The sequence below is a fragment of the Carassius gibelio genome, chromosome B4 (genome assembly GCF_023724105.1).
Source record: "Carassius gibelio isolate Cgi1373 ecotype wild population from Czech Republic chromosome B4, carGib1.2-hapl.c, whole genome shotgun sequence".
NCBI classification, from domain to species: domain Eukaryota; kingdom Metazoa; phylum Chordata; class Actinopteri; order Cypriniformes; family Cyprinidae; genus Carassius; species Carassius gibelio.
Genome location: NC_068399.1, coordinates 19904002 through 19927423, shown reverse-complemented (window position 1 = coordinate 19927423; position 23422 = coordinate 19904002). Strand labels below are relative to the sequence as shown.

General features: G+C 36.3%; 1 protein-coding gene across 1 annotated transcript in view; it reads right to left on the bottom strand.

Moving 5' to 3' along the window:
• Positions 1 to 17293, bottom strand: part of LOC127955889 (high mobility group protein HMGI-C) — a 31933-nt gene extending 14640 nt beyond the window's left edge. The window contains exons 1-3 of the mRNA XM_052553498.1: positions 16684 to 17293; positions 14203 to 14289; positions 9973 to 10023 (exon numbers count right to left, since the gene is read on the bottom strand). Of these exons, the coding sequence (XP_052409458.1) occupies positions 9973 to 10023; positions 14203 to 14289; positions 16684 to 16806 (261 nt within the window). The 5' untranslated portion in view covers positions 16807 to 17293. The remainder of the gene's footprint in view (positions 1 to 9972; positions 10024 to 14202; positions 14290 to 16683) is intronic.
• Positions 17294 to 23422: the final 6129 nt, after the last annotated feature.

The following is a 23422-nucleotide window of genomic DNA, read 5'->3' as shown; positions in this document are numbered from 1 at the left end:
GCTCTGTGGGGTCTTTATTGGAAACTGGGTCAATACCTCAGTCGGTCCAATGGGATTCTTTACATACTCTGAATTATAGATTTATAGTTCTCGATTTGTTTGCCAAAGTCTGTTTCAATTTTACTAAACATTCCAACTGAAACAATAGAAAAAGGATATATGTATATATATATATATATATATATATATATATATATATATATATATATATATATATATATATATATATATATATATATATATTACTTTTTTTTATTTTTATTTTTTCAAATGCATGTTTGCAGCAGGGCTACTGAATGAATCAATGAAATCAAAATAATAATAAATAAAAATGTAAATTAAATCAAATAAAAAATAGTAATAATTAAAAAAATAATAATAATTAAAATAATTAAATAAATAATAAATAATAATTAAAATCAATATTTATTTAATTATAATATAGATATTAATTTTAATACATGCCAAAAAAAGAACAATAAAAATAAAGAATAACAATGTGTCTTAATAATAATAATTATTAAACACAATGATTCTTTCCCAATTAATCGTTCATATCAATATTTGCTATATATATATATATATATATATATATATATATATATATATATACATACATACACACACACACACACACACACAACACAACACAACACACACTATAAATACACGCCTAGACATTGAAAACAAACTTCTGAAATTATTTTTTAAGAGTGAATGCAGAAGTCCTGAGCCTGGTAACATTTCATAATACTGTCATAGTTCCTAACAGCTTTTACTCTGGGGTTGTTTTTCTTCAGACTCGGGGTGTACAAATCAAAGTCACTGTAACATACATGTTTTCATGGAAATGTGCTGAAATACCTAGAGAAAGACGTCAGTGAAAGAAAGCATGTGCACAGCCCTCTGTGTGAACCGCTTCCTGTCTGGCCATACCATGATAAAGGACCGGCGTCGCAGAGGTGTCACCATCAATAATGTATGTCAGATACCTTTCCTTGTTCATACAAACACAAAGATTTCCTGTCTTCCTCGCCCTCTCCCTCACTTCTTTTCCTTTATTCATTCACACTTCAGCACCATTTCAGTATTGACGCGTCCGTTATGGATTGATTAATTAAGTGCCGATTTTAAATTAACTATTGATTGCAAATGATTGCATTGTGCTGTTCTCATCATTGCTCCTCTCAAAAGTATATAAAGTGTATTATGAAATTAGGAACTAAATTTATGAAATGCCATTTCCATATTTTTAGTAGAAAAAAAATTGTTTAAAAAAATCATAATTATGACATACTAATCAAAATTCAGAGATAAAAGGTCAACATTATGAGACATTAAGTTTAAATAACAAAACAAAAGGTACATTTATTAGATAAATAATCAAGTATGGCATTTAAAGTCAAAATGATGAGATAAAAAGTCAACATTGACATATTGATTTTAAATTACAACAAAAAGGGTAAAATTATTAGATAAAAATTCTTAATTATGACATTAAAAGTCAAAATTCAAATTCAACATTATGACATTAAGTTTAAACTACAAAATAAAAGGTACAATTATGAGAAATTTTTTGACTAAAATTTTTGACTGTTTGTCTCATAATTATTTTATTATTTACCATTTATGATTAAACAATTTTTCCTAATGTTGCAGAAAAAAATACCTGAACGCTCACTCACTGTGATTATTTCTTATTTTGAATTCTATTTTACAATTACCTTTTATTTGCATACAACATAAAATATGAATCTACCAACTGAACAACAGAAAACATTACACTACTGAATCTCTCTAATATGGGCAAACCTTCTTTATTAGTTTTTGTAATCATTGCTTTCACTTGCGCCCTTCTCTCTCCCCCATTTCAGTCTCTCGCCTCTCACATTCTCATCTCCGGAGCACCTATCGAGGCAGCTGTTATGGTCGCTGGTTCAGAGCAAAATGATTAAAGCGCTTCCAGAAGCTGGAACAGGAAAAAGGGGGGGGGGGGGGGGCAGCGAGAGATGAGGGGGAGAGGTCACAGGGGTCACCAGTGGAAATCCGTTGAGGTGGTCCCAGCGAACTCCTGCTGTGTGAGTAGAGCCCCACACTGAACACACGCCCCTGTTGGCAGGTATTCAGCTTCTCGGGCCCCAGATCCAGAGGGAGAGAGATAGAAAAAGAGACGAGGGGAAAAGAGAGGAGAGGAGAGGGCTTGGGGAATGCAGGGAATGAGGTAGAGATGTCCACTCTCTCTCTCTCACGCTGTATCTAACTCACACAGCCGTCCAAGTGAGGGACAGGAACGGCTCCAAGCCACAATGTAAACGAAGCTTTTGCAAGTACATAATTCAAGCCCCCAACTCCTGCCCAGGGTTTCAATAATTGCTAATAAAATGTTTGCAGCTCATTACAAAAATCTAGCCACCATCCAACTACGTCTAGCTGCAGGAGTCCTGCCAAACGAAATCAAAACTATGAAAAGTAACTTTTCCGAACATGCTGTACAAACAAGAAGTTTGTTTTAACCCACAAGACCTTCTTATTATTTATGCTGGCAAACTGGCGCTTCAACTCGAGTCAACATGACTTGACATTCACAGCCCTTTTTACGTCTGTAATGTCAAGTATTTGCAAGTGAAACAAAACATTCAACAAGTTAAAATGTATGAAAAACTTGATTTCATCATTTTCATCAATACAACATAAAAAGTCAAAATTATAGTAAAAATAGGACTTATAACATAAAAAGTCACAATGATATAAAAAGGTTTTTTTGTTTTTTTTTCGACTGCCTGATTTTTAATATCATAATGTGGTGGAAATGGACTAATTCTTGGGGAGAGTAAATCAGTTTGCATTTAACTACTTTATTTCATGTGACTGGAACTTTGTTTCTCAAAACTGAGACTTTTTAATCTAACAGTCGAATAAGTTTATTCATTAGGAACTGATTGTTGACTCTGTAAAGACTAAAAAAATAGATAGAAATGCAAAAGTTGTACCTTTAGGAGTGTAATAGGGACTTTGTACTGATTTACCATTAAAAGGTGCATGTTAGTGCAGTACCTTAGAGAATAGCCTAAGCGTACCCTTAAAGTACTACTATCAATCTTTTAGTGGTAAATCAGGTACAAAAAGGTGTCCCTTTAAGTTTTTGTACTCCTAAAGGTACAATTTTTGATAAGAATGAAGAATCAGATTTGAGTCTTTTTTTAAATCTATCAGTATTTTTAGAACTATCACAGTACTTACATTGCTTATGACTGTAGCCTGAGAAGTCTATTTGGACTTTGCGTTACATAATATTACATTAATGTTAGTCTGGGTGAATCATATGGAAATAAAAGTCTAGGCAGGGCAAGTTATTCAATTCTGATGAAATATTTTGAATAATGTGTCTTGACGAATCATACACTATAACACTAAGAACAAGTATTAATAAAGTAAATAGGGTCAATTTTAATTTAAAAGTAACAGGACATGCAGACGCCCAAATGACTCAAAGCAAAGTCTCATTGCGGTGTTCTTCAAACATTGGGATTTGTTTACAAGTTTAAATAAAGCTGACAGCATCTTGCTGTTTCAGTCTCATTTAGTGTGGAATAGGAAATGCGAGGAATAAAAACAGGCTGAAAGGCCAAGCCACTGACTCAGAGAAGGACAGGACCTCAGCTGACAGCCGAGTTCAATATTTTGCCCGGGAGGCTCGCGAAGGCTATAAAAAGGTTTTGATGTTTGACACCAAATTCCCATCCCAATACCCTCCTCCCGCCTCACACATGGACACATTAAGAAAGGGAAGGGGGGTGGGGGAGAAAGAATCTTTTCACACTTTGGCAGCAGCTGAGGGTTTTCCAAGCCTCCCCACCAAATCGAGACTGTTGGATGACTCCCAATCGCAGCCCTTGTTCCCCTTGAAATGCAGAGCGCCTCCCCTCTTCCTTGCCAGACTCTCCCTCCCATTTCCCTCGGCTCTGATTCCACTCCTCACCACCTGACAACACTGTCTGTCCTCCAGCCAAAAGCGTCAGATCCTTGTGTGAGATGAGAGAGAACTTCCTCCCCACCGTCTCCTGTCCTACGCTCATTTGTGCCTCTTCACTTATTCATTCACTTATTTCCTCATCTCTTCCTAGAGGTGGGAGTCGTTAGGTTTACAGCGTCCCAGTTGTTTTTTTTCCCTCCAGTTTGGCAGGCTGGAGAGCGACCTGCTCAGATGTTTGCGAGGCCGTCATGATCCAACAAACATTGGCGGAGTGAACCACCTGGGAAGGGAAGAGCGAGTATGAATCACGACCCTGTCGTCAACCTCATATCAAAGGAATTCTTGGCGTAAGATGAGGTGGACATCATAGCGTCAAACTCTTGGCCTGATCTTTTGAGTGCATGTGACATCCCTCACGGTCTGAAGACACCACGGGAAGTAAATCCATTGTCTTCGCCGGCATTCCCACTTCTTGCCTTGGTAACAAACGAGCAGGGCTGTTAGCTAACTAACACTTGGAGGGCCTTGCAGGTCTAGAGAGAGCACAAGAACTTCTCCCTTCTCTGCCATGGTCTCGCTTGCAGAGGAACCAAACGTGTAAACACGCTGGACACCGGCCAGTTGGCAGTATGAAAGGGAACTGAATAATGTTAGCTGTCTGAGGACAGAGATAGTCCGTTCCAACAAGCCCCCACCTCTGCAACACAGTGCGGCTTGTCCGCTTGGCACAGCGGACCCGGTCCATCTCCGCACCTGTGCAGGAGGAGCACCCGGAAAAGGAAGAGGGGGGCAATAAATCAGTCTTTTGGCTGCTGAAGCAAATCTAGCAGATAACATTACGCCTGGTGCAGGGGATCTGCGGAATTCTCCCTATAGCAGGACTTCCTGTTGGCCTAATTTATAAATAACAAAAGGACTAGAGCGGAGACGAGTAGTGAAATGTTATAGTGCAATTCTGCACCCAGTGAATGGAGTTATTTATACTCAAAGATTTCCTTTAAAAAAAAAACTGACATATGGTCATAATTTTAAAGCATAATTAGAGTGAGATGTATGGAAGACTCAGTATTTATTAGGAAACTATGAAATATCGTTAATATTAATATCATTTAATGAGGTTTTTTATTTGGCCATTTTTTTAAAAATACTGCATCATTATAGCTTCATAAAAATTATATATGAGGAGACATGAGGGTTTTTTATTATAAACTTTTTTAGGAGTATGTATACAAAGATTTTGTATCATTTCTAACATCTGTCAATCAGTACCCCAGAGATATGATTATTGTTTTTATTTTTTCGTTTTCATTTGTGTGCGTTTTGATTTTTAATTTTGAAGGAGTTTTATGTATGTCTTTTTAGTTTTCCATTACTAATATTGAATAATATTTTAGCGCTTCCATTGAAAAACATGTCTTTATTGTTTTTAAATAAAAGTTTTATTACACTTTACTCCACCTTGAAATAATGGTTCTTCGCATCAAAAAAGGAAAACATATAATCAAAATGCTAAAAAGAAATCTACATTAATTCAAATTTATTTCTCAGCTTTGAAAAAACAAATTGAATATAATTTTTATATTCCTTGTGGATGCAATCTAGCAACCGATGAGCTCATCATGGCAGATTGCTGAAAACAACAAATCCTTTTGTATAAATATTCCTGTTAGCAAATTAAACAACTCAAGGTCTTTATGATATTTTCATTCTAGAGAAGCACAGTTTTTTTGCAGCAAACTAATATCCTCACGTAGCAGCTGTGCCACCTGCAAAATATTATTTTAAGAATCCCAAACTTTGCTACATCCTCTGACTGCTGGATTTCCCGTCTGAAAGCGTAAAGCTCAATGCATCCATCTCAACAGGGGTCATTCTGAACCTGACGGATGAAGCAGTCCTGATGAGCCTTTGGTGGCTGTCCTAAATATCTCTGGAGGAATGAACGTGATTAAAGCATTTTTTTTTCACTTCTCGTAGCCAGAGCCACCTTCCACTATTAACCATTTACGGGGTGGAGATACTTAGTTGGGGGAGGGGGCCAAAGGAAAACATTCCAGCGGCCCCTTGTAGCCAAAAAGGATATGCTATAATTAGTTCCAGGAGGGCGAGCAGTAGCTGAATGAAGAAAACTGACTTGTTTATCCAGACGAGGAATGGCAAAGCTCTTGTCAATTCCACCCTGTAGATGTGGAGACCGCCGTGCAGCCCCTCATCCATGTCAATTCATCTGTGACATGCTAAACAGATCATAACCCACACACAATGACCCATACAAGAGGACGGAGGGCTGCAGACGCACACGTTTCCTATTGCCCATTCATAAAAAAGACAGGAAGAGACAGGAAGACAAAAAATGTTGGTTTTCTGCCGCAAACTGCATTGGCTGAACTCAAAAAAAGCCTTGGCACACATCTGGAAATGCAGGGCTCATTCTTTTTTCGGACATCCTAACGTTCCGATCGGAGTGCTGTCTCTCTCTGCTCTCCATCTCTGACTCATTATCATTCATACACTTGGCCACAAGTTCATCTCGGACTTATTCACAGGATATCATACCACTATGCCCACTCCACATTCAGGATGTTTGTAGTATGACTACAGCATGATGAATATGACTCCAGATTCACACCAGCTTGTAACTCATATCAACTGCAACATGTGTCTTTGTGCATTAGAAAAAGCTTAAGTAGGGCCCTATGAAACCTGTTAATTTTTTTTCCAAATTCCATTTTTCCCATTCAATTTTTCTGGATTCTGTTTTATTTTCAAGAATATGTTTTAATGGTTCAATTAAAATGTACCCATCAAAAAGCATGTCTAAATAAATTGAATTCATGAAACTTGAACAGCAATTTATTACAAGTTTAACAAAAAGTACATTTTTAATGCCGCATTATGAAATATGTTTTCTCTCGATTTAGTTTCATTTTCACAAAATTCTATAATATCCATTAATTTTCTCCATTCCATTTGAATGGTTACAATAAATTGTAATAATCAAAAGCATATCTTTTGTTGAAATACTGTGTTGTGTATTTACATTATTCTGGTGAATAAATTCTGTTGACTATTCTTTAAAAATTATGTTTTAATAATAATTTGATTAGTACTATCATTACATTAAGTTGTCCATTTTTCCGTACAAGTTTTCATGAGTGATTTTCTAAGCATTTCTCTTCATATTTTTTCACTTGTTAAATTGAAAACAAAATACGAAATAAAGGAAAAATATGAAGGAAATATAAACAAAAATTATAAATCTTAGAATTTAATGAAAAACAGGATTTTAATTTGTAGCTAAAACTTTATTTATTTATTTATTTTTTGCAAATTACTTTCTCAAAGGAAAATAGTTGAAAGCGCTAGCATATTTGTTTCTCCACAGGGTAAAATTTAGCATACTTCTATGAGAAAAATCTCCTGTTGCCTGACAGACTTCTGCCCTTGCTTAAGTCTAGTTAACCTTTGACCCATAATCTATCAGTTTGTTTGCTTGCGTTTCAATCAGGAGGACAAACTATTTTTTCTGGTTACGTCTTTGAAGACATACTCTGAAAAAGGTTGTCTCAAACTTTATACTCATGGATACAGCATCAAGCAAAAGCAAATTTTTTGGTTTATTTTGGAATTATTTCCTCCACATTCATTTCTTTATGTGTAGAATGTTTATAAATGAGAAAAAAAGGCACTATTTTATTTGCTACTTATGTTGCTAAGTGAGGAAAAACATTTACAAAGTCTACTTAGCATCTACAAAGCAAATCACTCCATTATCTATTTGTTTAAGATTAACTGACATCAGTGTGTGGGTGGATCAAGTGCGTGTGTGTGTGTGTGTGTGTGTGTGTGTGGGAGTGTGTACCTGCATCACGCAGCCATCATGAAAGCGCAGCCGAATGCACCTTCGGGCATCAGTACAAAGGAAATAGGGCAATAAATGTAAACTTTATCAGTTCAGTCCAGAGAGTTCAGCCGTTCAGACTCTCAATCTCACACACTCATTTAAACACGTGTCTGGATCAACGTTAACCCTACTATGTTGTGTGAAAAAAAAAAAAAAGCATTTTCAGGTTTGACGCTATTTTGAAAATGAAATGTAGCTTTCTATAATTATTCTCTAATAGACATGCTCCATGAAAAGTGCAACACTTTAGTGCGTTAAAAGCGATTAATGTACCAAAAAAAGAAAAAGAAAAAACTATCTAGATAATGCAACTATTTAGAGCCTTGGTGCTCATACAGACACCATAAGTTTGAATACAATTAGCAACAATTAATTTCTACCAATCACTTTCTATCCTATCTTTCATAGTCCAAATGCAAATAACGTACCATAAAGTAAAAAAAAAAAGGTTTGGTAAATAAAAAAAAACACTTTTGTCCACAAGCAGGGCTCCGATGCTTCTGTAAACCTGCCCTCATTCTGTGATCTATCTAACGCTTTGTGTGTCTATTAAAGTTTAAAGTTTCTGTCCTAAAACAGTTTGACGTGACGAGTAAAAGCTGAACTTTAGCATGTACGCTATAGGGGCTCAGCCGAGACCTGGATGTAAAGGGTGTTTTGGAACAGCTCGGCTCACATGTGACTCAAATTGCATTCCTGGATGATAGAGTCAGATGGGTCATGTTTTCCTCCAATACAAATATACTCATTTCTGTATTGTACAAATCATTTCAGCCCCCCGTGCTATATGTGAATTCATGCAACTGTTTAATGAAACCACACTGAGGATCCGAGGAACTGAGAACAAAATAGCCGACTTTAAAGATTTGCACACGGTATATCAAATCTGTGCCGTCACTTTCCTAAAAACGTATAGTGAATTCAGATGTGACACACTTTTGAATCTTTCAGGTCGGTGTGTGTGTGCATGTGTGTCCAGGGGCCTCGGAATGCTTTGCTTTTCCTGTCTGCCTGAGAAAAATCCATAAGGACACAGAGTCGGCATGCCACAAAGGGTTCATTCTCTCCATATCTCCCCGTAGTCATTCTGGTGGCACTTTTAACTGCCTGCGGCTTTACTCCTCCAGCTATCAATCAAATGTGTCAGGCTGATAAACACCCAAAACTTTACTGGAGGAACTGCTGAATTAGACCTGAGTGCAAACAGTTGCGAATACTTTGCACATCCTTTGAATCTTTTGCACATGAATTCTGCAATGAATAAGTGATTAGGTAAAACAAGTACATGAGTGGTATGAATTTTTTATGCATAAATGTATACTAAAAAAAGAGTAACATATTTATACTGAATTTTTTTTTTTTTTTAAATAATAACTATACATGTAATTGTAAGTTCAAATATAAAACTTGTCCTCATAAACAGTATGTCTTATATATGTTTTTTTTTATTGCACAATTAAAAAAAAACATATATAAGACATATATAAGGTCAAGTTGTTTTTTGTTTTAATTTACAAATACCCCTACAAATTTACTCCTAAAGGACTGAAATAATTTAATCATACTTTTCTACAATATTGTTGGTATATAAAAATGTTTATGTTTATGTAATGTTACACTTATGTTGCAGGATATTAATTCAAGACTTTATACTCAAATCGTATCAATTGGTAAAATACTAAATAAATACACCATGTGTGTTTATGTATGCATGTCCGTCTCTGTATGTATGTATTCATATATATAATGACACATTTTTGTTTCCAGGTATCAGTATATATCTAAGACTCCATAAAAAGCCAGATCGACAGGAAAATACATTTTTGTTAATTGAATAATAAAGGAAATTATATAAAAATTAACATTACAAGAAAATTCATAAAAGTAAAATGTATGCATAAAATATAAACATAATTTTTGTTTATTAATGAATGAATGAATAATAAAACATGATTCAAAATATGTTTTTCCAAAGCTTGTTGAGACACTGAAAAGCATACTGGTGAATTTTCCTGCATAGTTTTGGAAGGTAAATGGGAACGTGCTGCAAATGGCTGTGTTCAGTTATATATATGACTAATGTAAACAAACTCACCCATTTCCTGGGTCTCCCTCTAGGTCTTTTCTCCCCTGTGGTCTCAGCTTTCTGCAAATGCCAACAACCATGAATTAGTGGCCGGTATTTCATCAAGTGCTTTAAACAAATTTTTCAGGCACACAATTTGTCACAAGCAGAGTCATTTTCATATACAGCCACAAAAGGAGAAGGTTAAATGCTAGGGCTCCATTTCCTCTAACGCGTTTAATGCAGAAAGAGTTTGTAAGGTATATCCGGGCCTCCAACAATGAACTATCTCCATTGCTCAAGTTCCTGGTCTGTACAGCGTAATATTTCACTAGAGGAATTTTATGCCATTCAAGTGTAAATAAGAGCACCATTATCAGCAAAACCACCCAGATAAGGGCCATGAAAGACAGTTATGGGGTTTCTATAATAGTGGCTCCAACTTAAGTTCACTGAAGTAGTCTGTAAAGATAAAAAACCAATGCCTTTAACATTTTTTTCTAAAACATAACTTCACCTTCCCGTTGCTAAAGAACATTAATAATGTTTAGGAGGCAAGATTTCTGATTTGACTGTTGTCTAACTCCACCGTATGAACCAAAACAGAAGGGTATTTTTTTCCAAGGACATTATGTGTCATTCAAGCAACAATTTTGTCCTCCTCTGAAAATGTAACTGAAATTATTTGACAAGTGGAAGCAGGAGAGCCTTGCCCCGTGGGTTTAAACGGCGTGGAGACAATTAACAAGACGAGAAGTGTCTTCTTTATTAATAGGATATAAAGTTTTCTTCTGGTCATGGGCTTTTTTGTTATACAGAGGCCTGCAGGAAACTTTACCCAAATCCTCAAAAATCTATGAATTATGCGAATGGCCCAAGAAGGGTAGGCGTCAGTGCTATCATGTTTGTCAGCAGAGTATGTCCAACCAAGTGAGATACAAATCAGTGTTATAAAAATCCTAACAAAATTGCTAAAAATGACATTACTAAAAAAAAAAAAATGAAATTAAAATGAAAAAATATATATATATATTTTTTTTAGTGAACAATACATAAATAATACTAAAACAGCACTTGTTCCGTGAACTGAATCAATGATTCACTGAAAAGATCCGATTCAGCAGGATGATTCTGTTCATTAATCGGACAACATTATACTTCTCTCAAGGAAGTACTACGCCAGGGAAGACATTAAGATTTTCAGTAAATAATGTCTTAAATTTGGATCTTTTCCTCACCCAAACCTAGCGTATGGTTTCAGAAGATTTGAAATACCACGAACGAGCCATATGAGACACTTTCTGGTCATTTGGAAGTTTTACAGACACACACTTACCTTCAATATTTTCTTCAAATATTCACCTTTTATATAAATTAAACCTATGGGGGTTCAACAGCTTTTCATGGTTCAGCGTCTTTAAAGGGACAACTTTGTACTTTATTTACTCTTAAAATATTTACAGAAGTTCCTTAAGGGAACATATTCCTATTTTAAGGCACTAATACGCACCATTTAGATCAAGATAAGGCACAAAGTTTTCTCTTTAAAGGAACTGCCCCAATGTACTCCTGAAGGTACAATTTTAGCACATTCTTCTCTGACAGTGAAGAAAGAGTCATATGGGTTTGAAAAGACATGAGGGTAAATGATGACAGAACTTTCTTTTGTGGGTCCCTTTGAACCCATATTCTTATGGTTGGAAGACTTCCTCAACACCTTCTAAAATGCATCCCTGTCTCTCGTGTTGTGTGTGATGTGTTCAGCCCTGTTTGGGTTGGTCTGTTTTCCCTGACTAAGTATGCAGGCATTGTCAAGGCTCAGATTACCACTTCTCCAACAAGCACAGTTTGTTTTGAATACCCCAAGGACGCTTCACCATTCTGCGTAGGCATGATGGAGAAATATAAACCTGAGCGTCATAGTTCATGCCGCAGCCGGTCACTTAGAAAGGACACAGAGGCAGCTACGGGTCGGTGGTCAGCCATGTGGGTCCTTACAGGATCGAAATAGGTAAAAAATGTGATGTAAAGATTAGATTACGGGGCTTATAATTCCTTCACATTCTCAAAGACACGATCCCTTTAACCTCACCTCTCCTCATCTGTGTCTTTCACAATGTCTCTGTCTGTCTTTCTCGGTCCAATCAGTGTCTCCCTACCCTCAGTCCTCTGTTGGGGATGCTGCATTTTTAATGAGGAGATTTAATGGTCTGCAAGACGACACCCTGATCAATTAATCATGTCAGTGTTTGCGTGTCTCGTCCAGCCAAGTCTCGTGTCCACGGCAGAGACAAGCCTGGGTGCTCACTGTCCTCTTCGACACCAGGACATCCTGGCATGCGTGTGAGGCCGGGGACAAGGCCATCACTTATTAATGGAAAGGGAGGGGCGGTATCGCCTCTGCCAAACCCACTTTTGCGAATGGAGAGTTTAAAATTAGCCCCCTGGTGCCCCGTATCAAGTTCCAACAATATCTAGTCAATGGAAAATATTCAGGCTAGTCATTAGGGCCAATGTATTGACCAAAAAGATCATAGCAGGGCAGAAACTGTCTGGTTATATGTGTTGACAGCTAAAACCGTGTTAATAAACACTGAGGTATATTATGGCTTGCTTAGCCTGATTTAGCCTGGATTGCTCATGTGATACAAGCTCTGTGGGTTCTTTAGTGCAATTAAGAGCCAACAGAAGCCTCTGTGATGTGAATGGAAGAATCTGTAATGCGTGAATTAAACTGCATTATTTATTGACTGCTACATTTCATGAATCTGGAGGTTTATGTTTATTCATTCATTGTCTCAAGGTTCTATCAATCTATCTATTGTTCTGGCTTTCTGTCATTGTTTCAATCGCCTTCTATCGATCATTCTAACCATCCATCCGAAGATTTACCTTGTATAACAATGTATTTTCTCATTCTGCAATACTTACCTTACAAAAGAGTTCTCCTCTGGTACTTACAGTATGTTTGAGCAAGTGCAGCATCAGTGTGCAGCATCAGTCAGTTTGAGACGCAGAGCCTTTAAACTTTGGGTTGTGAAAGTGGTAGGAGACAGACGACTGATAGCGGACGGGAGAGCAAATCTTGTGAGAAGTGTCTCTAGTGAGGCACCTTGCCGATTTAGGTTCTTTTCATCTCGATGGATTTATCAGTCCACTGTATCATAACAATGCTAAACAAGATTAAACGGGATTACGCTAGCAGAAAAGTGCTGAAGCTTTTCAAAGCCGTCCCGTGGCTGTTTACAGTGGTACATCGCTGCGAAAAGAGAGTGGTCGGAGCTGTCAGTGAGTTATTAACCTAAACTAATTCCGCAAATAGACTTCTCAGCGTCTCTTGACAACTCAGAGATGAGAATCACATAGTAATACTTCTAAAACTCAAACGCACTGACAGTTGGAGGGAACGTCCCGCAAACATATGCCAGACTAGACCACACACACAAGCGAGGCTGAAATGTTAATGACTTCATTACAAAACGCTCGCCAGAACAACTCCTCTTTAAAGGCATTCCCAATACATAAACAGAAATATGCGATTACAGATGCTGACAGTCGCATTCAGCTACACTGATGCACAGCGACTAAATCTTATGTGATGCTGCTATTTGCTTTTCTGTTTACATGGGTATTAGCAAGGAATTGGAACGGAGTTTGTTTGGAAATATGCAACAGTACATGCTCTATACTCCCTGCGCAAAGTATACACTTCATGCATGCATGCCTGTGTGTGTGTGTGTGTATGCCTGCATGTTTGTGGTTCTCTCGCGTATGCGTGGTAATTTGCCTAAGGCGAGACACAGAGAGAGAGAGTATTTATGTGTGTAGAATTCACTGCTACTTTTAGGTGTGCAGGTCAGAAGGACTCCCCTCGCCACATTACTGGAGCTTAGTGTTAACTACTGCGTTGAAATACACAGCAAAGAGGTTCGGCTCACTGCGCTCCGTTCACACAGGCTTTATGATTTAGACATCAATAAGGCAGTGCCCAACATTCACACACACATACATACGCCCCGGATGTCGACACATTTCTCATACTTCTAAATGTTCCTGACACGTTCTTGATAAATGATTTATAAAAATGGTAAGAGCCCATTTCCTCAGTTAACACTGCCAAGGTTAATATTCTTTTTCTTGTGAAGTGGTACATGATAGATAGAATGATAAATAGAAGGATAGAACAACTTTTCAGTTGGATAGACATAATAGAATGATACACAGAATGTTAAGGTGTGCAGAAATTTGCCTGGTTCTCACCTTCTGAGCTGCTTTGGATGGGCCCTTGTTCTTGCTTCCTTTGGGGCGTCCCCTCGGTCGTTTGGGGACAGGCTCTCCTGTGGGTTCCTGAGAATGAGAGGAGGCGAACTTATGCCATGAGCGCAGAAAACAATGGCATGGACCATCAGCAAGCTAAGTGGCATTTATTCGGAAGAAACCACAAGCACACATTTCACACCAGTTTTTTTTCTTCAAATCATAAAACAATAAATACATTGCTTAAAATAACAGCAAATGCATCTGATCGCTTTCTGTTTGTCAACCGTTTGTGGATCATGTTCATAGTTACTGTGACGAACTACACCTGTGGTTACTGTGCTGTTTGAACGAGAGAAGAACTGACTTCATACAGCCTTTAAAAATCACATTGGGACCAGCTGCTTTAAAGTACCGGTAATGGCAAAATTAGCTTAGCCATGTGCAGGTGCCATTTGATTGGCCATCTAAGGCAAAGACATTCAAGCATTTAAAGTGTAGCTTAACTCTCCAGAAGTGTCCTAATACATTTTGAGACCACTGCTGCACTCTACCTCTTCTCAAAGAAGACAGGGTCCGCCTTCAACCATACACATATTTACTGATGGTCTCCCATTCACTTGGGGCTTTACAAGTTAAAACCAAAGCAACAAGCAAATGTTGTGTGTGTCTATGTGTGTGCATACATAAAAAACAACTAAATGTATCTTCAATTCTTGCACATACAACAAAAATTATTATTTGTTTATTATTTTTTAAGAATTGCAAAAAAAAAGGTTTCCACATACATGCATCATCTTTGCCAGACAAACAATTCAGTATATTTGGTGAATGACTTTATTTTTAACCCTTCTGGCCAGCTCATCCTCATGGCTATTTGCAAACAGAGGTACTGCAGTGAGTCACTTGTGAATTACTTAAGATAGTGAATCACATCCTCTGACCACAAACACTCAAAACAAGAATTTCGAAGGATGTGGTCATGACTAAATAGATAGATGTTCAGTGACATTACATTTTAATTACATGCCTGTTGTTATAGTAACCACTGCTCACACCAACAGGTACATTTAAAATAGCCAATATACAACATTTGTCTCTATCTCTGTATACACACACAAAACATTTAGGCCTACTATATCAATTACTATACATATACTACTGCTATATACTATATATACTACTATATAATTATTACTATATAATAACTATATAATATATGTGTGTTTTGTAATTTAGACGAATCACAGTGCATCATTTAAGAAAACCTATAATGGTTTGTTCAAATATATATTTTATTTGGTCTGATAAAAGATTTCTAAAGCAAACTGATTTTGATCTCATCACATCAACAGAGGACCCTGTAGCGCAGGCTATACATTTAGCAGATCTTATCCAAATCAACTCACAAAAGTGCTTTAGCATCACATACGAGAGACCGTTGTGTTCAACAGATGGCAAGCGTGTAATTTGGAATACTATCTGCTAGGAACAAAGTGCTTCCTGTACAAATACAAACAAGTGCTACTCGTAGGCCTACAATAAACCTAACACACATAAAAGCTATACATTCAGTCTGCAGGAATTCCCCACAAGAGAAACACAAACTTCAAATGCAATCGCAATCTAAGCACACAAGCTTGATACTTCTGTCTAAAAACACCCAGTGGACATTCTTGAATAGAACACAGTAGAAACGAAGAGACTTCATATTTCATGCAATGACAGCAGTGTCCTTCAGTGTGCCATACTTTAATTCATCAAAACTATTTTAAAGAAACATTTTTATTTATCTTGAATTATTATACACACAACTCAAAGTACATTAAAATACCTGCACTTAATTTGTCATACTGCATGTCATGCATGTTAAAATGAAGTAGTGAAGGTAAAACATTATTAAAAGCAGTAAAAATTTAGAGGAAAAAATTAGAAATTAAATAAAATAAAAAATCACTTGTTGTAGCCTATATATATATGTTTATGGCCAAGTTATACATAGTTTCCATACATTCCATCCTGTACAAAATATAAAGTACAATAGATCACACCAATATATATATATATATATATATATATATATATATATATATATATATATATATATATATATATATATATATATATATATATATATATATATAACATCTTAAACCAGACTAGATTGGTTTGCTGGTCTTAACTGGACTACTTGGTCTCCCAGCCTGGCTAAGCTGGTGTTAAGCAGGTTTAGCTGGTCGCATAGGTGGTCAAAATGAAAACCTGCAGCCAGACCTGTCTGAAAGACCAGCAAACTAGCCCAGTCTGGTTTAAGCTGTTTTTGCAGCAGGGGTGCATGTAAACATGAGCCATAAAGTGCGGGCGAAGAGTAGCCTAATATATGGTTACAGTAAGAATGTTTATTGAGCAGCCCTGCAGGTCTAAACGCGCCCGTTCCTCAATTTAGAATATTAAAGGTGGAAGAAATAAGAGTCACACACTGACCTGTTGCGGCTTCCTGGGTCTACCCGGTCCCCTCTTCTTTGGCTCGGCAGGGGCAGGCTCGGGCTCGGTTTGCTCCTGCGATCCTGAAGCTTCGCCGGCGGCTTCCTCACCGCGCGCGCTCATCGTGTGTGTGAGTTCCAAACGGAGTCTTGAGCACGTTCTGTTCCTGCAGTGAGTGTCTTGCGCTCACCAATGCGCGCTTATCAAGAACAATGCGCTTAAAACCGGTGTGCACATGAAGGGGATGCAGAATGTAAACTAAAAGCGCGGTATTGTGAGAAGCACGTGCTGTCTCTTGGTTTGAGAATTTGGCTTACACACGCTGAGGGGGAAAAAAATCTCCTGTGTAGAATTAAGTGGGGGTGGCTTTAGTAATAAAATAAGCCCGGTTATCGATTGCTATTTGAACGAGACATTCGCAGAGGGAAGTGTGACAGTGTCCTGTCAAATCCACACTAGTGCGGATTCAAGAATTTGTGGGGAACGGCTTTCTACGCGGATTGGTTTAAGTCAAAAAATGGGGGCATTTTAAATGCATCCCTGCTGCCCACACGGAAATAAGTCCACAGACTGTGGATGAGGATGAGGTATATACATTAAAAAAAGAGGAGAGAGAGAGAGAGAGAGAGAGAGAGAGAGAGAGAGGCGAAAATCACTTTTCCCGTGGGTGGATAACACGGGGAGGGAGGGGGCACGAGAGGCGCAAAAAGAGAGAGAGAAAAGAATTGGACAACAGCCAGAGAAAACATGAGAAATACTAAGAGGGGAGACCACATTGAGACAAACTCACGTGTCCAGCACCATTCATGTTACTGGCTACACTCCAGAAAAGTTTAAAGACACAGCACAGTTCATAGACTGTTTATTTGTTTGTTTATCTCAAGACATGTTAACGATACGTAACCTTTGGGATGTGCTCCGATTCTTTTTTGTGTCCGCCAACTATTCTTTTAGTGTACTTCTTCCAGGAATAAATATTTGAGAGAAAAGTTTCGTGTTGCATTTACTGCCCTCAGCATTGCCACATGATGAGATCATTTCAGATTTCATCTATTTAGTTCGACTTCTTAGAGGCTGCATGATTGCAATACAATAGGCGTAACAGTATATTAAGAAAACTAATATTAAAACAAAAATATGGGTTTTTATCCATTTATCCGTTACTTTTTGTAAACGTAATTATTTTTATATATATATATATATATTTTTTAAATATATATATATATATATATATATATATATATATATATATATATATATATATATATATATATATATATATATATATATATATATATATATATATATATATAATGTTTATGGCCAAGTTATATTTCTTATATATATATATATATATATATATATATATATATATATATATATATATATATATATATATATATATATATATATATATATATATATATATATATATAAATTGTATCTATGTTTGAACAACTAGTGGTCACTGGTGCCTTAGAACACAAAGTAGCTAGTTCTTGATTCATGATTTGCAGCTTATAATTATGCAGTGAAAAAAAGTGCATTATTCACATCCAAAAAGTTTTTGTTTATGTTATATATGTGCATGTATTGTGTATATTTATTATGTATATATATATATATATATATAAATACACATGTATATATTTATATAATCTCTAATGTAGGTATATAAATGTATTTAATATACAAATAACATATTTTTCTTAAATATATATACATGCATGTGTGTGTGTATTTCTACATACATAATAAACATACACAGCACACACACATATATTATAGCCTAGTCTATAAACAAAATATTTTAATTGGATGCGATTAATCGCAATTAATTGTTTGAGAGCAAAATAATAAAACATGAAAAAACATGATTTGCTATTCAATAATTGATTCAGATTAATTTAGTAACCCAGCTGATTCAAATGTGTTTGAATTTATTAGAAGAAGAAAAAATAAGCCATTATTTCCGAATCAGATAACACTGGTCGCGCTATGTTTTTCAGTGAATGAATGAATAAATAAAGCAAGCATTCATTCAATTGGACTACACTGGTGCCGCTGTATGATTTTGATTCACACACAAAAAATAACTACTCTGAGTCGTTAGCTCAGGATTCGGACTACTTCAATGTCATGTACGTGTGTTTCATGCTATAGCCTAACTTCGGTTTTAAAAAAAGGACCCCGAACGTAATAAAAAGAAAACATTCAAATAAACGTTTGTTTGTAATGTAAATCCTATATTACCACTAAGGAATCTGATTATAGCTCATTTAATTACAGCGCCAAATTAAATAAATAATTAGAAATTTCCACCAATATACACAGTTTACGTCACGCCTCGTGCTATGCAGTTTTACACACTAATCAAAAGTGTGTAAGCGAAAGGGAAGCAGTTGTTTTTTGTCCCTCAAGGCCGCGAGCACAAGCAGATCGACCTCCAACAGCCGCGTGTCTTTGAAGTCTTCCGCCCATCGACGTGGAGTGAGATCAATTACACAAGAACAACAGTGACAGAGAATAAACTGCTTTACGTGGAGGGCCTTTCCCACGATCTGGCCAAGCCTGCTCGACCAACGGGGGAGGAATGGCAAAGTCCTCCCAACCCTCTCCAAATGAATACAATTGTGTCAGAGATGGGCTTTATTACCGAGAGCTGGAGGATCTTGAACTCCAAGAGCTGCACAAAGCACAACAAAGATGGAAGAAGGACAGAAAGAAAATGAAAAAGTGCATCGCCAAAGATATAAAATACATGTTTTATGGGTCACTGAATGATGCAATTTTTTGTCTGGATCTATAAAGGTTACTTTATGATATTTTTAACATAACATCAAGTAAAGTTATTTTGGTATTTTAAGATTAGGCGGTGTAAATCTACACACATACACACAAGAAAATAATTAAAAACTTGAAATGCTTAATTAAATTTTGAAAAAAGCAAAGTAACCACAACCTTTTTTTTCTTCTTTTTTTGGTCAAATGAAAAATAATAAAATAGAGAATGATACTACAGACCCCTGTAGTGTGTCAAGGTCATTTAAAAATATATAATTCAATTATCAAAATGCATAACCCCGTAAATAAATAAAAAATGTGAAGGTAAACATATTTTAACAACTTTTCAAATATCTTTTAAACAGGCCATCTCAGACATCATTAACCTTTATACAATAAGCGTCTTAATGTGTGCATGTATAATATAACTTAATGCACTTTAATGGATTTGTTATGGTTACTGAATATTGCTGCTGATTCTAGAGAATTTGAAAATTTTTCTAGTACTTGCGACATGATTCTTTGTATCTGGTGATATGTCAACATCAGGGCGGTTATTTTTACACTACTGCATTTTTATTATTCCTCACTGCATGTTCTTCATCATTATTCGGAAACCGTGCAGTTTGTAGAACTGGCTGCAGAAGGAGTGTTTTGCTTGTGAAAGAGACTGGTTAATTTGTAGTTGGTATTCAGTTCATTCATAAAAAACAGCTCTCAGACCCCCAAAGAAGGTGGAGAAGAGGAATTTCAAACCACTCCCCCGCAGACAGAGCGGCGTCGGGACCGCCAGCGAATGAAACGAATACGATCAATAGCCCCAGCCACAAATTACTGCCCAAAGTACTACCAAGATCGATTACGGCCAACTTGAAACTTTTGTCAGAACACAGAGATATATGACTTGAATGTATACAAATTGTGCAAAATGCACTTGCAGTCTCTCCTTTTGCAAAATTCAAGAATGGATGAAAAGTTTTCTATTGCATAGCATTCATTAAAAAAAAAAAAAAAACATTTTATATATGTATATATTACACACAAACTGTATAATTAATTCCTAAAGTAATAAAAATAAATCCTGAAAAAAAGTAAAAGTAAAAAAAAAGCATTAAAATAATAATCACGTAAATCACGAGAATGCAGGCCAAATCTGCAGAAACGTGAAGGAAACAAAGCGCTCACAGGGTGTAAAAAAAGCAGGAGCATGTGCATTTCAAAAGACATTCTTTGGGTTGGACACAGATTTCCTTTTTTTCTCTCTCTCGGACAGAGGAGGGGAGCGCTCGTCCACCGCGGCACACTAAAAAGATTCGAGACCAACCACAGCCCCTTTGCCACCCGATGTCAATTTTAACCATTTCACCCCCAGACGGCCTCAAAGCGGCCTACACATATGCGATACATTTATGAAAGCCGGCTGCCAGGGGCCGACAGCAACACATCAGACACAAACTGTTAAAGCATTTTCCTCTTCACTTCAGTCTCAAAGCTGCATAACATAGCGGTAAGAGAAAAAAATGACACAGAAAATGTTCAATGCTTATGGGGGGGGGGGGGGGGGGGGGGGGGGCTGGGATGGGTTGGGGGCTTATCAAATCTAGTGAAGAAGTCCCAGGCAATGAGATGAGCAAGTTTTACTGTTTGTTACAAATGGATCTCAGATGCTTTCTTCACATTTCACACGGCTTATCACATTTTCTGTATTCATTTTAAAGGAAAATGTATTTAAATATGACAAAATGCATTAAATACAGTCTTAGCAGCTGAAAGGAAATTAGCCAAAATAGCATTTGATAATATTTAGTCATATTATATACTATTGATATTTAATGTGCATGAGATATGTTACTATATTATTTAATGTGCATGAGAGAGGAAGCATATATTAATAATGCAATATTTATAATAATATAATAAATAAATTATACATTTTCATTTATTATTATAATGTATATGAACTGTGAAGGAATCATTTATGTATTACAGAGTACACACACATAATATAATAATCATAATAAAATATAATATAATAATAAATATATAATTTTATATTCATATATTTATTTTAATTATATGTGAAATTATATAATTTTGTAAATTAAATTGAAAACAATTACATAAATTACCAACATTATATAATTAGATATTATTTATTATTATAACATATAATAGATAGATAGATAGATAGATAGATAGGATAATATATGAATATGCATAAGATATAACAATAAAAAATAAAAATACAATATTTGTGTGTATTGTACATACATACATATATGAGTGTGTGAGTGTGCGCACATTTACATGTAATTTTATACATATATTTGGACAAAATATTTAATAAAAAATGTGTTTAAGATGGAGGAAACATATAATAATAATTAAAATATTATTATTATTTCTCTCTCTCTCTCTCTCTCTTAATATATTAGACATTTACAAGTAGATACACACACAGTATAAAAGCCAACATGGCAGTCTGACTGGTCACTGAGAAATGGACTATCTAGGGTCAGTTACCCTGTCGAGGGGTTAAAGGTGACGTGGGGCCATAAAGACAAATTATCAGCCAGAGCTGTCTCTCCCATCCCCTCCCTTCTGAAGTGACATAGACGTCTGGCCAGCTCCCAGGCCACCTTGGAGAGACGGGGAGGCAATGTGTGCAAGCTCACACAAACTCCCACCTCACCGAACCTGAGTCCCCTGTGAACGGCAGGGTCCGCTGGTCTATTCATAGTCTCCAGGCTCTCGTATTCCTAATGTAGTCAGATGGAAAAGGAAAGGGTGACCTGTCTGTATGGAAATGGACCTCTGTGAACTGGCGCTCCAGATTGGGAAGCAGGTACAATGTGGCGTCACAGGTCAACAGAAGGTGCTGATCCAGGAGAACACTTGTGTGTCACTGTGTCAAGAGACTACAGTTAGTTTACTGTTTACAATGGGATTCAGACGCAGCACTTGAGATGCTGGCTTAGTACAGATCTCCTGAACACCTTAATGGGATTGTTCACTCACAAAAATATTTAGATTCAAGTATTTTTTTTTTGTTTTTTCGATAAAAAATCCCAAAATGTACAGAACTTAAAATAAAACATCACACAATGTAAATAAATTGTCACAGATTAAGAATATGTGAATAACTCAATTTTGACAAAAATGTCAGATAGAACCTTATAATTCCAAGGGGACGATTTGTCAGTAAAGCAGCTATAAGGGAAGTTCATGTCATGCTGATTTGTTGGTAAGACAAAAAGAGCGGGTCTTTGAGGACTTTCTGTTGGGATATATTACTATAAACATCTTGAGCTGGTTTGGGTGATGATGAGTGAACAATACGACTTCTATAATGTCAGATAGTTAAAATAAATAACATGGTTTAGATAATAATATGCTATTAATATATGGCCAGTCTAAACTACCTGTTTTAGGAAATTCAGGTAATTTCAAGAGGTTTTTAAACTATCTATTAAATAAAAGAATAACCAGTGTGGAGAATGAATAGATAAAAAAAAATAAAAAAAACCTAGATTTAAAATTTTATATTTTCATTGCTCTCCATTAATATTTAACTACTTAAATATTACTACTTTATAATGAAGCATATTTTAACCTAAATCATAATTTTTTTAATGTACTCTGACCATCTGACCGTCTTTTTTGTATGTGTAAGCTAAACTTGCTCTTTGTGTTTAAGAACTTCCACTGCCGGAAAATCTCAGCATGTTAACTTCCTGTGATGGAGGCATTCAGGAAACCAAGAGCAGAAAAACCCGCTGTCCTTTGACCTCCGTGATACTGGCCAGACTTTTACCTCCACACTTTGTTAAGGTCAGAGTGTAACCAACACAAAGGATGTACCTCCCAAGATGAGCTTAAGCGCGAAAACTTTGCTCACAGTTTTTTTTTCTCTCCACCATCCTTGCTCTCTTGCAACTAGATTAACTAATTATCT